The following is a 15,041-nucleotide window of genomic DNA, read 5'->3' as shown; positions in this document are numbered from 1 at the left end:
CAACAAGAAATATTTAAACCAGAAAAACAAGAATGACAAAAGTAAATAAGGTCTGAAACTTTAGGTACTGGAGGTCAACTTTAGCAACATGCATAGCAGAAACAGCTAGTCCCTCTTAGTTTGAGCAGGTCTGTTAATATGTAACAGTTCATAAACAATGACAGGAAATGACTCAAGGTCAGTGGAGTAGCCTGTTTCAGTCACTGGCATGCCACCACTCCTGCAAATTTGCAGGATTTCCCTTTTTCTTACCTCATTTGCCAATTTTTGACACTGACGTGTTCATTTGAACAACGTCACATCTCAACCTCTGCATCTATAGGCCTACCTGCACACCAAATACTGAGATGGTAGCTTTGGCGGTATGGAGCTTTTGCGTGTGACGGATATACATCCGCACATACATACCCACTAGACATACATACGCCACCGACTCACCATATAAGCTCTTTTTGGTATTATATACATACCAAAAATATGAGCTAACCAGCCTAGGTGAGGCCCCAAACCTACTGCAGCATAGAGGCAGTTACGCCAAGTTCAACTGTGATAGCTGTGTTGTCACCTGCGCAGACTGTACAGGCGTAGGTTAGATAGGCCCGTTGCTCAAAGTAGAATGCAGATATAGGGACAAATATTCGAATCTCAATTTTTTGCAAATGTTTTTGATCTCAATGTTGTGGGGGTGGAGTTAGAAAAGTTTTCATAGTTTTAGTTTTTCAAAAATCGAAATTCCACTTTTCGACATAGAGTTAGCACACGTGACGGATGGCAGCCATTTTGAATTTCAAGTATTGATCAATGTTAAAGTTTGTTACTCTAGTTTCAAACTTCGCACGGTTACCCTTGATTTTTATTCTTGATTTGGCAAAAGTATGATTAAAAATTTCATTGGGAGAGTTTGAGCAAAAGTATGTCGTACACTGTCTTGGCACATGCCATGTTAAAAGGATAATATGACGACAGTATTATGGGCTATAAAGTAGCAAAGTTGTATTTACATGTGTCGAAATTGATAACTCAAAATCAAGTTCAAAGGGACCTCCCCATTCAGTAGCGGAGAAGTAGCCAAGTATAGCAGGGACGAACATAGGATAGCCGTTAGAGCAATTGTCAAAACACTCTCAAGTTAGCTTTCGTTTTGTTGAAATGAAATTATTACATTTATGACATTATGACATGTCAAGGTATAAATATTTACATTTGTACGATCAGCTCAATTTACCTTATCAATTTGCTGAGAAATGTTGTCACTTTCGTTTTACCGATATTGTACATGTCTCATTTTCATTTATGCATGACGTTTTGAGGCCTTTCATTTTAACTTCGGAGAACACGGCCACAAAAGCCATGTGCTCAAGTGTTTTGAACCGGATGGCCTCGAACAGGCATTATGAGATACAGAACAGCCCGACAGCCGGAAATAGAAAGTCATAAATTATTATTTAAAAAATTGAAATGCATTGATCATTTTGACAACCTACCAATGGGTGGTATAACAAGAGTAGTAATTATAACGTAGATTGATTGTTTGATTTGGTTGTTTATTTATTGGTTGAAGTATTAATGACCGACTGATTTAATTAATTTATTCAAAATGAAGATCAATCAATTAATTAAAATAAATTATTTAATTAATCACTTAATTTTATTGATTCATTTCATCATTTATCTACTTATTCATTAATAGCAGATTTAAACATTCAACGATATTAATCTCGTAAATATGAAACGGTGATTCTGACAGATTTAGGGGTAAGCACCATCCCTGATTGTTGATGGTGTTTCCGTTTTATCGGTTGAACTTATACTTGTCCGGTAAACGTATCATCCTTTCAACAGATATCCCCTGTCACTTCCCAAGACTACCGTGAACTGAGCGATGTCGAGGTTGTTGAAAAATGTACAGAGTGCTTCAATCGAGTGATGAGTACGCTATTCAGGAAACCCGGGGAAGCGAGGAACAGCAAATTGTCGGTAGAAAAAGTGCTGCTGTTTTTTTTTAAGCTCGCCATTGCAAAGGGGTAGCTGATCATAGCGAGAATCACACTGAAAAGAAAATCCAAGAATTCAACGGTAAAACAGGAAAAACAGTAAGAAAATCCAAGAATTCACGGACGTGCAAAATCAAGAAGGACGTCAAGAAGCTATTGAAGCAACTAGGGAACATGAGAGTACAAGAGGTATTGAGGCTTAAGTCAGAGATTTTGAGGATGTAGAGACCCAGTATAGTACGAGAATTTGCGGAGCAGCTGATCAAGATGGCAATATCGCACAAATGCTGACATCGAGAAATGGGACAGACATCTCATGAACACTAATACAAAACGTAGGCCAGAGACGGGTGCTCATGTAACCGTACGGTGGCAGTGAGTGACAGACAAATTTTCCATGGGCTGTGACACACTCCACGCAGTGCCTTATTCCGTCTTCCAGTTGGCACCCATGCATTTCTCCCGCGACCCTCTTCGAGAAATATTCGACCATTTGCTGAATGTTGAAACTGGACGGCAGGCTTGAAAGGCCTCCTTCGGGAAGTTCACACGATCGGCGACATATTGGACAGTCCAACTTCCCTGTCTTCTCGACCAACTGAAGCAAACACGTTGTGAACACATTGTGAATTCATCAGGTACACTGGAAACGTCACAACTTTATATCGCATCATCGAAACGAAAATAATGACATGCTTTCCGCGAAAACGTACATATGCTGGTACAACGTTGTCGCAAACACTACATGTAACATATTGTTCCCTTTGTGATATGGTGACCATTTTCATTCCTGAGGTTAACAGATCAGGGACAAAATAAAACCCGGCGTATCCCACTCCAGATTGTTCCCGGTAAAGAATGAAGACGCAATGTTAGTAATGTAATATGAAGAATAATTCATTACGGTATAGGTTTAGCTTTGTAATTTGCAAAAGACTTGTTAACATAAAATAAGGAATTCAGATTATCAATAAATTGACAGCTTTATTCATTTCAATTTCGATTGAGAAATGATATGACAGAATCCCCATGGCCTTGGGGGGCACTCTGTGACGTTCCAAAGGTATTTCCCTAGGAATACGGTGTATTCTGCCGCAAGTACATATATAATAAATATATATATATATATATATATTATATATATATATATATATATATATATATATATATATATATATATATATATATATATATATATATATATATATCAGCCATCATGTTTAGTGTTATTGAACCCATGCTTGGCTCACTGAAAGTACGTTTTTCCTCATTTGTATAGGGGCAGTAGCTGTGTCTTTTGACAATTTTTAATGATTTGTAGTCTTTATATTAACGACAAAAAATGCCCAGATTTATGTTTCAACATACATATGCAAAAATTATACATAGGTCCAAAATAGGTACAATAATGTGTATCATTTAAGGTAAATTAATTACTTCTACATGAAATTTTGTCCAGACTGAAAGTTCCTTTTTTGCCTAAACACATGCAGGCTGCTCCAGCAAGCTTAACACTGGGAGGTGCAATGTACCTTTAACCCTTTCACAATCATGGTTGATCTTTACAGAGGAAATGGGAGTTCAAAGGTTCAGAGAGTACAGGACACTGGCTGATATTACAGAACAAAAAATGTCGAAGTCTGTTTTGTTATAAATTACTGCTACGATCCCTTAAAGGAGAACTCAGTTGAAATCTTTGTTTTCATGACAGTCTATTATTTCAGTTCTCTGAAACCGGCCTTTAATAGATATCATTTTACTAGCTTCCAAGGCAGTGGACTTCCTGATTTCCCCTGTTACCTTTCTAATGATAGGTTCAGAAACTTTACAAAGGAAACCATCACTACCAGTAGTATTAACAGGGTAGTTTGCAAATATTTGCAAATATTCAAATATCACTGATATAAATCTCTGATATAATAAAGTCGCGCGCCCGAAGGGCTCTCCGAAAACTGCAACTGAATGATGCAATTCGTCGCCAGTAGGATACGTTTTATTCAATTATCAATGTGTGTCTTATTTCAAAAACACACTGGCCTCCCTTATTGAGCATTTCAAAAACATGGCGACCCCATCACCAAAGTCAAAAACAGAAAGACCCCGATGGATCCACCGCCCAGCCTCTAGACTGAAGAAACTGACCAGTCCCTAAGCGGGGCAAAAGAGGATCAGTCTAAGGGATGACGTTTTGACTTCCACCACAGGTGGCGTTGTATGGACAGCGTTTGCAATCAGACATCAAACATTACTGACTTTTTTCCATCTCCTTATTCCTATAAGACTCATGATAATCCGCTATACACTGCCTGTCGTTGGACCTAACATCGCCATAAGGTAACATTTGACAAAACGGTAATTACTTATTGAAAAAGTCTATTGCCCAACAATACAAATAGTATATAAATGCGCAAAATAAAACAATCGCACAAGCCATTTTTTCCCGAAACTCTGTCGTCGGGTTTCTTACAGTATCGCTAGAGGATAGCATACGTTCATTCAGACATGCCCTGACTGGTATCACATGCACCTCATGGACATCTCGACAAAAAGTAGGCTTTTTCCACTTCGAGCCACGACGACGAGGTGTCACAACTTCACGACGCAATGCATGCATTACAATGACTGGTTCCCCTTCGCGGAGTTCATCGTGAACGTACACCTCGTGGTCATGTGAGTGTTCAACATGACTGTTTCTGAGCGCAACTGTTGTGTCAACATCTTCTGGCTGTTCAGCCTGTTGCCAAGTTTCTCTACTTTTGTTCGAGGTTACATCATGTGAGGAAGTGGAAGATCTACCATTCCGAGCGATATTCACATGACCTGCTTTACCTCGAGCTCCCTTCTTCCGAGGTTTTGCATCTTCACTGGCCCTCGGTGTTGTTAGTATCTCTCCAAGGCCTTTCATATCGTAAGGACCGTTGTTGCGAACAAAAGTTACATAATTGCCCGTCTCAGACGAACGCTTCGTGTTCACATCCATAAGTTCCAGTATTTTAAAGACAACGCCTTCCCTGGCTGCCATCACTTGCACATCACTTCCATATTCCATTAACTGCCCTGCCAATCCTCGCACCCGTACCACGTTCCTTTGGACATTTTGTAAAGTTCTAATTTTTTCTTCCAAAGTTCCTTTCCTGTTGTCTCGGATATCCTCCAATTCCTTCAGTAGCTTCCTTTTATCCTCCTCAACTGTTAAAGTGAATTGCTCGACTGTCTTTCCATTTCTCCAGTTTTTGTCTTTCCTGCTTTTGAATTCTTTGATTTTTCTTTCAGCGTGGTCGATGATCCGCCCAGCTACCTCTTTGCAATGGCGATCAAAAGCGAGTAATATTCGTCCAGTTGCCGCCTTGCTTTCTCTTGCTTCCTGCTCTTTCAGGAATAGATTATTCACCAGTTGCTTGATCGATTCTCTGCATTTCTCTACGGCCTTGCTCAGGCTTATGTATCGATGAGAGGTCATTGGATGATCTGTTGAAATAATGATAAACACCAGTGACCCTGTTGTGGCTACCCTTTAGAACATGTAAATGTCCAGAATATTTGCTATGATCGTGACAGCATGGACGCAGTATCTCAAATGTTCAAAGAAAAAACTCTCGCCTTCATTTATCTCTATCGTGGTTTCATCCAACTTCAAAATAAATAATTAGTTTGTGCCAATAAGTGTTGGCTTAAAAAGCAATGAATGATGATATCGCGTTTGGAGGTCAGTTTTCGTGCCTTATTGCCTGTTTCAAGAGTATAAAATGACGTTTGTCACATTTGTGTGGGAAAATTAAGTTCATTTACAATTTTTCTCTCCATCTGACTTATTATGATCATCTATACTACAGCGACCTGAATATCTTTACATTTATGAAGTAACGTTAACTTGACAGATTTGAGGTAAAAATCATTAAAACAGCACATCACATGTTTTTGTGTGTAGTGATTTGGAATTACGAGAATTGTGTTGATATATATGGCGCTCTAAAGGGCCATTGCCCAGGAGCTCCACAGGACGCCATACAGCTAGATCCGTTCTTTATTTATTTTTAAATTCAAAACACCACATTTATGCAGTGTGGTTTAAAATGTGAATGCGTGGTATATTGTTTGTATAGTGATCGAACCACAATTTTCCCCTTTACTGTCAGCCTTAGACTTAATTCAAGTCTCTTGATGAGTAAAATAGAGTCATTTCAGCGAGATATTATACAATGATGTTAATTTCTGTTAAAACGCTTTGATTGAGATGACCGGAATTTCGACCCTACGCCATCGCCAACACTTTACGATGTGAACTCTCTGGTCGGGTAGTGCATTTGCGCTTGCGTAGAGTGAACGCATAAGTTTCTGACTCCACTACATTCCTTTTAGAAAAAAATACAGCCTCGATTACCCTACTACATTGCATCGATTTTGTATTCACAAACTTTTACCAAGCCTAGGTCATCCCTCACGTACCTACAACTGTACATTCAGTGCAGATGACAACATCACAGCTTTCGCAATAGAACTTGACCTTGCTTTCTCTATGGTTACTACAGTAGGTTGGAGGCTGGATCATGGCTAGGTTTTCCTGTTTAGCCTTTTCATATTCATCATTGGTAAACGTACGGTGGCACCGAGTGACAGCCAAATTTCCATGGGCCGTGACACAGTTTTCGCAAAGCTTGCCACCGCACTCCACGCAGTGCCTTGTTCCGTTTTCCCGTTGACATCCAATGCATTTACTCTCTCCCGCTTTTCTCTTCGAGAAACATTCGGCCATTTGCTGAATGTTGAAACTGGACGGCAGGCTAGAAACGCCTCCTTCGGGAAGTTCACACGACCGGCGACATATTGGACAGTCCAACTTCCCTGTCTTCTCGACCAACTGAAGCAAACACGTCTCACAAAAGCTGTGATGACACGGGAGAATTTTGGGATTCTTGAACTGCTCAGAACAAATCGAGCAGACGAGGAAATTTTCGTTGAAATCGTCCAGAAACTGTGACTCTTTGGTAGCCATGGCTCATCAGGTTTACCTCTGCTAGCTAAACATGGATTAGCCACGTCATTTGGTTATTCCATTTTTGACAGGTATGTATTCATATTGTCAGAGATTGCATGTTGTATTATCGTGAATGTATAATGTTCACCGATTTCAAAATGTAACAGCTATATGTAAGGATCAACGAAAACGAATATAATAACACACTTGACCGTGAACTTACGCCGCAAACACGACTTTTTGTTATGTAACCACATATATTGTTACGAAGCCCGATCTCCTGTGTCAGATGGCGACCATATCATTCCTGGGGTGAACAGGTCAGAGACACAATGAAGCCTAGTTTATCTGACAGCAGACTATTGCCGTAAATATGGAGACGCATTGTTGGTAACGTAATATGAAGAATCAGTCGTTACGCTGCAGGTTTAGCTTTATGTCATTTGCAAAAGACTATGAATTTATTCGCATTTTCTCACAAAATTACGAATTAAGACTAGGCCAAAGTAATTAAATTCTTTGTTTTGCGTCCACTCTAAATGTCATCGGGAAAAGGTACGCGCCTGCGCGGCTGAAAAATGTAAATGTTTCAAAGAATTATGTCTCTTCTGATAATATTAATAATCAAAGTATGGATGACAAACATATGAAGTTAAAACATCATGTACATAAACACTTTCATCAAGTAAATAATTTTGAAATAACATATATGAAACCAGAATTCGTAACTAGGTGTTTGAAGGAATTGTGCAATAACAAGGCGACTGGATTAGATAATCTGAGTGCAAAAATGCTTAAATTATCTGCTACTATCATTGCCCCCTCACTATGCAAAATTTTCAATCTTAGTATAAAATCCGGTATATTTCCTGATCAATGGAAAGTAGCCCGAGTTGTTCCCTTGTTCAAGGCTGGTTCAAAACAAGACCTTTGTAACTACAGACCAGTTTCAATACTACCAATTGTCTCCAAAATTATTGAAAAGCATGTGCACATTCAGTTGTACAAGCATATCAAGCCGCTATTGAACAATTCTCAATCAGGATTTAGAGAGCACCATTCGTGCGAAACAGCCTTGATTAAACTTAGCAACTTGTGGCTAAAAGCTATGGATAATGGAAATATTAATGGAGTAGTGTTTTTAGATCTTAAGAAAGCTTTTGATCTGGTTGATCATAGTGTACTGTTAGAAAAATTATCAATTTACAGGTGTGATGGTAAATCTCTTCGGTGGTTTAAATCTTACCTACAAAATCGCATGCAATTGGTTCAATTTAGAAATTTTTACTCTACAAAGCAACATATTTTGACTGGCGTTCCCCAAGGTAGTATACTTGGGCCTTTATTTTTCATCATTTACATAAATGATTTGCCACTTTATATTGATAATAACATTGACATGTACGCAGATGATTCAACCATAACTTCCAGTGCAAAATGTATTCAAGAAATTGAGACAACTTTGAACTCTGACTTAAATAATGTTCATAATTGGTGTAAGAATAATAGAATGGCCATTAATTGTGACAAGACAAAGACAATGATTGTAACAACGCAACAAAGACGTAGACATTTGAATAAACAAACTTTAGACTGTAATCTTGGTGAAACGGAATTGCAAGCAGTACACTGTGAAAAGATTCTTGGTACGCTTGTCGATGAAAATCTGTCATGGAAGCAGCACTGTGACAAGATTTTTAAAAAGTAAATAGTAATATTGCTTTGCTCAAGAGAATAAGACAGTTTTTACCTATGAATATAAGAAAACTTTTTATAATAGCTATATTTTACCACACTTGGATTACTGTTGTCATTTATGGGGAGCATCACCGTTTATGAAAGGGTTGCATAAGATTCAGAAACGTGCTATCAGAGTGATGTGTGATGCAAGGTATAATGCTTCGACCGAGCATTTTTTTAAAACAATGCATATAATGCCATTACCAGATAGAATAGTTTATAAGAATGTTTGTATGGTTTTTAAATGTTTAAATAATCTTGCACCGCAATATATGACAAGTTTTTTTACCGAAATTGATCATAAAAGAGTTACAAGATCCAAGATGCAAAAATTGTTAGTGGTTCCTGCAACAAATAAGGAGTTTTATCGAAAAGGCTTTACTGTAAATAGTGCCAATCAGTGGAATAATGTCGATTTAAATATAAGATCTAGTAACTCATTAAGCAGTTTTAAAACTGCCTACCTGAAAGCTTATTGGGTATAATTTTTTTGTGTTTGTAAGTTTTAGTTTTCTTGTTAAATTTGTTTTTGTTATCTAGTGTGATTGTGCATTTTTTTTCCTCCTGTGTGCAGGTGGTGACTCCTGGCCACTTTTTTCTGTGCATTGTATTGTTCATGTTGTTCTGCTTTGTATCAGTTTGTATGTTCATTTGAGGGCCCTGGGGAAGATAAGCATCTTTACTGAAGCTTACCAGGCTACCCTCGTTAAACAAGGTTTAATAAAATAAAATAAAAATAAAACACACACAAGAAAATTAACAGAAATGCAATTTGATTGCAGCAAATAAAATATTGTAACAAAATTTTAGTTCAGAAAAGCTAAGCGGTTATGTCTTAAAATTTCCTATTCAAATACACTGTGTGTGTTTTTCATGAAAATTTAAAAACCTAAGCGGGTGGGGACGCAAAAAAAAGAATTTAATTACTTTGGCCCTATCCATAAATGGACTGCCTGTCATTTATACCAGATTCGATTGAGCAATGCTATACGTAATTAATTTGGAGAATGCCTTTCCACTTCGACGAAAAGATGGAATTCTTAGCAACTTTAACTCTTTTGAGAAGACACAATTCATGACTCTTTGGTAGCCATGGCTCGTCAGGTTTACTGCTAGCCAGTAAACAGGCGATTATCTATGTCAGATGATTATTCCATTTTTGACAGGTGTGTATTCATATTTTTCTTATCGTGAATTTATAATGTACACCGATCTCATAAAGTTACAACTATATGTAGAGTCATCGAAACGAATATAATGACATATTTGTGTTAAAACATACTTATGCTGGCAGGGTAACAGGTGGTCGCAAACGCCTGTTTTTATTCTTCGTGTAACTACATATAGTCACGAACCCCGGTTCCCTTTGTCAGATGGCGACCATATCATTCCTGAGGTGAACAGGTCAGAGACACAATGTCTTTCATACCAGTTTCGATTGTGAAATGATACGTTAATAGTTTGGTGAATGCCTTTCCACTTCGACGAATAGATGGATTTTTTAGCTACTTTAAATCTTTGGAGAAGACACAATTCATGCATTTATTTCTGTGTCTGTCTATCTGTCAGTCTATCTGTCTGTCTGTCTGTCATGCTGTCTGTCTGTCTGTCTGTCTGTCTGTCTGTCTGTCTGTCTGTCTGTCTGTCTGTCTGTCTGTATGTATGTAAGTATGTAGTATGTATGTATGTATGTATGTATGTATGTATGTATGTATGTATCTATGTATCTATGTATCTATGTATATATGAAAGACAGACATCACCTATTTCTGTATAGATTCCTGTGTTTACTCATCTCATGTATGAAACCGAACATTTGAAGTTGGTTTCCTCAAGTTAAGGTAGAATGCGCCTCGGGGACAGATATTCGGGCTTTCAATTTTATACAGGTTGTTGCTAATCTACCCTTGGGGACGGCTCACTTTAAAGCTCTTGGAGAAAAAAGATTTCCTCGTCTTAGACTTTCGAAAATCGCGAATTATATTTTTCCCATACAGGGGATAGCTAACTACAATAATTGTAGCCGTAGTGGGCTGGACCGTACGGCATGGGCTTATGTCGTGCGGCTTTCGCGATGCCCAACCAAGATCGCGCAAGCCGGACGACAGAAGCCCAAGGCGCACGGCCCAGCCCTCCAAGGCTTCACTTATTGCAGCTCGGGGATGGCGACCATATTGAATTTCAATATCGTCAAATGTTATGTAAATTGTTTCTCTAGTGTCAAAATTTGAACGGTGATCCCTGACTTTTACTCCCGATTTGGCCAGAGAATAGTTAAAAGTTTGAGTAACCTATAAGCAAACAAATGTTTAAATTTTTCACTTTCGAGGCGTGTACTAAAATGTACCTTAAAAACTATCTACTGTTGATTGACCAATCAGAGTGCTCAATTCAGGGTGTTTTATTTACTCATAAAGCCTTGGTCACCAAATTCCAGAAATGAATGACAGCGCCGTAGTAAAGTACTGTCCAATCAAAAGTGAACATGTCATATTCTGTAGACATCTGGTACGTTTTAATATTCAAATTTGGTAACACAGCGGAAACCAGCTGCAACACAAAATCTTCTGTGCCCTAGGGCATTTATATAATGTGCCCTAGGGCATTTATAGGATGTTCCATTACATTGGAAGGCTATTTCACAAAGAAAAGTTTTAATTCATATCCTAAACATGTTACATTGACAAAGGGGACGGTTGACGTAAACACATTGAAAACGAAAATATATCAGTTAGGGGCGATAGTTTTTAAGTCGGATAAAACCCTCGTACTCGGGCTCTTCTGGTATATAAAGTCCAACCCTACGATAAAATGTCTCGGCCTGCGGCCTCGACATTTTATCGTTGGGTTGGACTTTATATACCAGAAGAGCCCTCGTACTCGGGCTTTATCCTATACTTAACTGCCATAAATCATCCGCTTGTATCAGTCGACGCTACCATGTTCTTATATTGCTCTCGACAACATCCTGCTCAGGTCTTGTCATAGGTCTAGCTCTTTTTTCTGACCGCAGTCAATGCAAGTGAGAAAACTGTTCACATCGATATTATGACAATTAATCATATGAGTCAGCTGAATTTACAGAAATACTACTATACTGACAAAGACACACGCATACATACATACGCACGCACGCAAAAGGAACATGTCAGGACAGACTCTGTGTGTGAAAATGTTTCCTGTGCCGCAGACATGATATGTTTAAAGATCTCTGAACTTTGCATCATGAGCGACACGATCTCCTGTACGTAAATAGAGGCTTTACAATTTATTTAGTGGGCCTTGAAACCAAGTCATATGTTGGATTACCCTGGCCTTGATGGCAGCGAAACGGCCAAACAAGAAAACCCATCCCTGGTCAAGCCCAAAACCTACTGCAGCAACATAGATGCAACAAGAATAAGTTCTATTGCGACAGCTGTGATTTTGCCGTCTGCGCAGACAATACAGTCGGAGGTTAGACAGGCCAGTTGCTTAAAGAAGAATGCAGCTATAGGGACAAATATTCGGAATCTCAAATTTTTTCAGTTTTTTTCTGGTCTAACTCTTGTGGATTTTAAAGCAAGTGGGGTTAAAAAGTTTTATTTCGTCGTCTTGGTTTTTCAAAAATCGAAAATTTCACTTTTCGACATAGAGTTAAGACACAGATGGCAGCCATTTTGAATTTAAAATATTGATAAATGCTTGGCAATTTGTTACTCTAGAATCAAACTTTGCTTGGTGACCCTCGATTTTTATTTTGGATTTGGTGAAAGTATGGTTAAAAGTTTCATTTGGGAAAGTTTGAGCAAAAGTATGTCTTTCACTTTCGTGGCGCATACCACGTTAAAAGGATCATATGACGACAGTTTAATGAGCTATAAAGTAGCAAAGTTGTACTTACATGTGTTAAAATTGACAACTCAAAATCAAGTTCAAATGGACCTCCTCATTCAATTGCGGAGAAGTAGCCAGGTATACCAGAGACAAATACATAGGATCGCCGTTAGAGCAATTGTCAAAGCACTCTCAAGTTTGCTTTCGTTTTGTTTGAATGAAATTAATATATGACATTTCAAGACTGTTAAAAGGCTTTGTGTTTGTACGATCAGATCCATTTACCTTATTAAGTGCAAACAGACTGACTGAGAATATATTGTCACTTTCGTTTTACCGATATTGTACATTTTTCATTTTCATTTATGCTTAACGTTTTGATGCCTTTCATTTTAACTTCGGAGAACACAGCCATAAAAGCCATGTGCTCAAGTGTTTAGAACCGGATGGCCTCGAACAGGCATGGCAAATACGATCTGGTGATGATTGATGAGATAAAGAACAGCCCGACAGCCGGAAAATAGAATGTCATAAATTATTATGTAAAACAAACTTGAAATGCAATGACCTTTTTGACTAGCTACCAACGGGTAGTATAACAGCAGTAGCAATTACAACGTAGATTGATTGATTGATATGGTTGTTGATTTATTGGTTGAAGTATTGATGACCGACTTATTCAATTCATTCAAAATGAGGATTAATCAATTTACTAATAATAAAATTATTTAATTAATAAATCAATTCTTATTAACTCATTTCATCATTTATCTATTTAAGCTTATTCATTTAGCAGAGATAAACATTCAACAATGTTAATGTCGTAAATATGCAACGGTGATTCTGACAGATTTAGAGGTATGCACCCATCCCTGATTGTTGATGCTGTTTCCGTTTTATTGGTTGAACTTATACTTGTACGGTTATCGTATCATCCTTTCAACAGATCACTCCTATCACTTCCCATGACTACCGTCACCTAAGCGATGTCGGGGTTGTTGAAAAATGTACAGAGTGTTCCAATCAAGTGATGAATACGCTATTCAGGAAAGCCCGGGAAGCGAGGGACAGCAAAATTGGCGGTAGAAAAAGTGCAGCTTGTTTTTTTAAACTCGCCATTGCACAGCGGTATGTGATCATATCGAGAATCACGCTGAAAAGAAAATCCAAGAATTCAAAGGTAGGGAGAGGAAAAACAGTAAGAAAATCCAAGAATTCACGGACGTGCAAAGTCAAAAAGAGACGTCAAGAAGCTACTTAAGCAGCTCGGGGACATGAGAGTACAAGAGTTCTTGAGGATAAAGTCAGAGATTTAGAGGACATAGAGACCAGTATGGTAAGAGAGTTTACGGAGCAGCTGATCAAAGATGGCAATATCGCACAAATTGTGACATCGAGAAGATATATTGAATCTGAAATGCGACAGACTACTCATGAACACAAATACAAAACGTAGGCCAGAGAGACTGGTGCTCATGTTACATAAGTACAGAACGATCGATCTTACATGGACGGACTCGGGCATTTAATTGTCACGCAGAGTGAATAACGATGCGAAGTTGAAGAAGGGCAGAGTGACGTCAAGTGACGTCAAAATGAAATGAAAACATACTGCTGACTCAAATGATATGAAGGAGATGGAAAATTTTGATATGAGGGAGGTAGATGGAAACCCGGATAGTCTGTGAGGGCGCAACTAAATAAGGCGCTCGGAAGCAGAAACAGTGTGAGATGATGGACATCCCGCAAGCTTTGTCGACTGAACAAAAGCTCTTACTGTTTAAGGTGCTGCAGCATAATAACAACGACAGCTATCAGCAGGTCGTTGAGCTGTTTCCTCATTTCCCAAAACACGTAAATATGAATTTGGTTTTTTGGTATTACATGGAAAAACTCGTCGTTTGCGATCCAATGATCAATTTAAGCTCGTTTAGAATGCCACAAGAGCAAAAATACAGAGTGTGGCATATATCGTTAACGGAGTTGTGCGTCGTACTATTGTCCTTGTATATATATATATATATATATATATATATATATATATATATATATATATATATATATATATATATATATATATATATATATATATATATATATTAATTATAATTGTTATTATTTTTATTATTATTTTCGTATCCATTAATATTGCTTTTGTAGGATCAACAACGACTTGTCATCATGTAAGCTGATAATGTTACCCATTCCATATAAGGGGTACTGATTCCAATTCGGATGTAATTCATGGAAATTTATATTAATTTCTCTCATAGCGGTGATATCGATATCGAAAGATGACGTTTTAGACTCAGCAGTAAAAGCTATATCGTTCACACACTTCGGAGATTTCTTTTATGTAATGCTATAGAATATACAGACAAACTAACAAAGTACTGCACAGATAACATGTTTTAAACGTTTTTACGTTCTTTCACATGGAAAAGTCGCTTATCCAGCAAAAGGTCAGAGTTCAACCCGCCATTGCGACGCAATAATGTTTCTCTATGTACACATTC

The 15,041-nt window shown here is 38.0% G+C and overlaps 1 protein-coding gene across 1 annotated transcript; it reads right to left on the bottom strand.

The window, feature by feature from the left end:
• Nucleotides 1-2,958: 2,958 nt before the first annotated feature.
• Nucleotides 2,959-7,058, bottom strand: LOC139136175 (E3 ubiquitin-protein ligase TRIM56-like). The gene is made up of 2 exons (XM_070703923.1): nt 6,441-7,058; nt 2,959-5,462 (listed from the first exon to the last, which is right to left on the bottom strand). Exons 1-2 carry the CDS (start codon nt 6,985-6,987, stop codon nt 4,351-4,353), a joined length of 1,659 nt encoding a protein of 552 aa, XP_070560024.1. The 5' UTR covers nt 6,988-7,058; the 3' UTR covers nt 2,959-4,350.
• Nucleotides 7,059-15,041: the final 7,983 nt, after the last annotated feature.

Source organism: Ptychodera flava, chromosome 7 (genome assembly GCF_041260155.1).
Source record: "Ptychodera flava strain L36383 chromosome 7, AS_Pfla_20210202, whole genome shotgun sequence".
NCBI lineage: Eukaryota > Metazoa > Hemichordata > Enteropneusta > Ptychoderidae > Ptychodera > Ptychodera flava.
The sequence above is the reverse complement of the archived record's forward strand: the minus strand, read 5'-3'. Positions and strand labels throughout refer to the sequence as shown.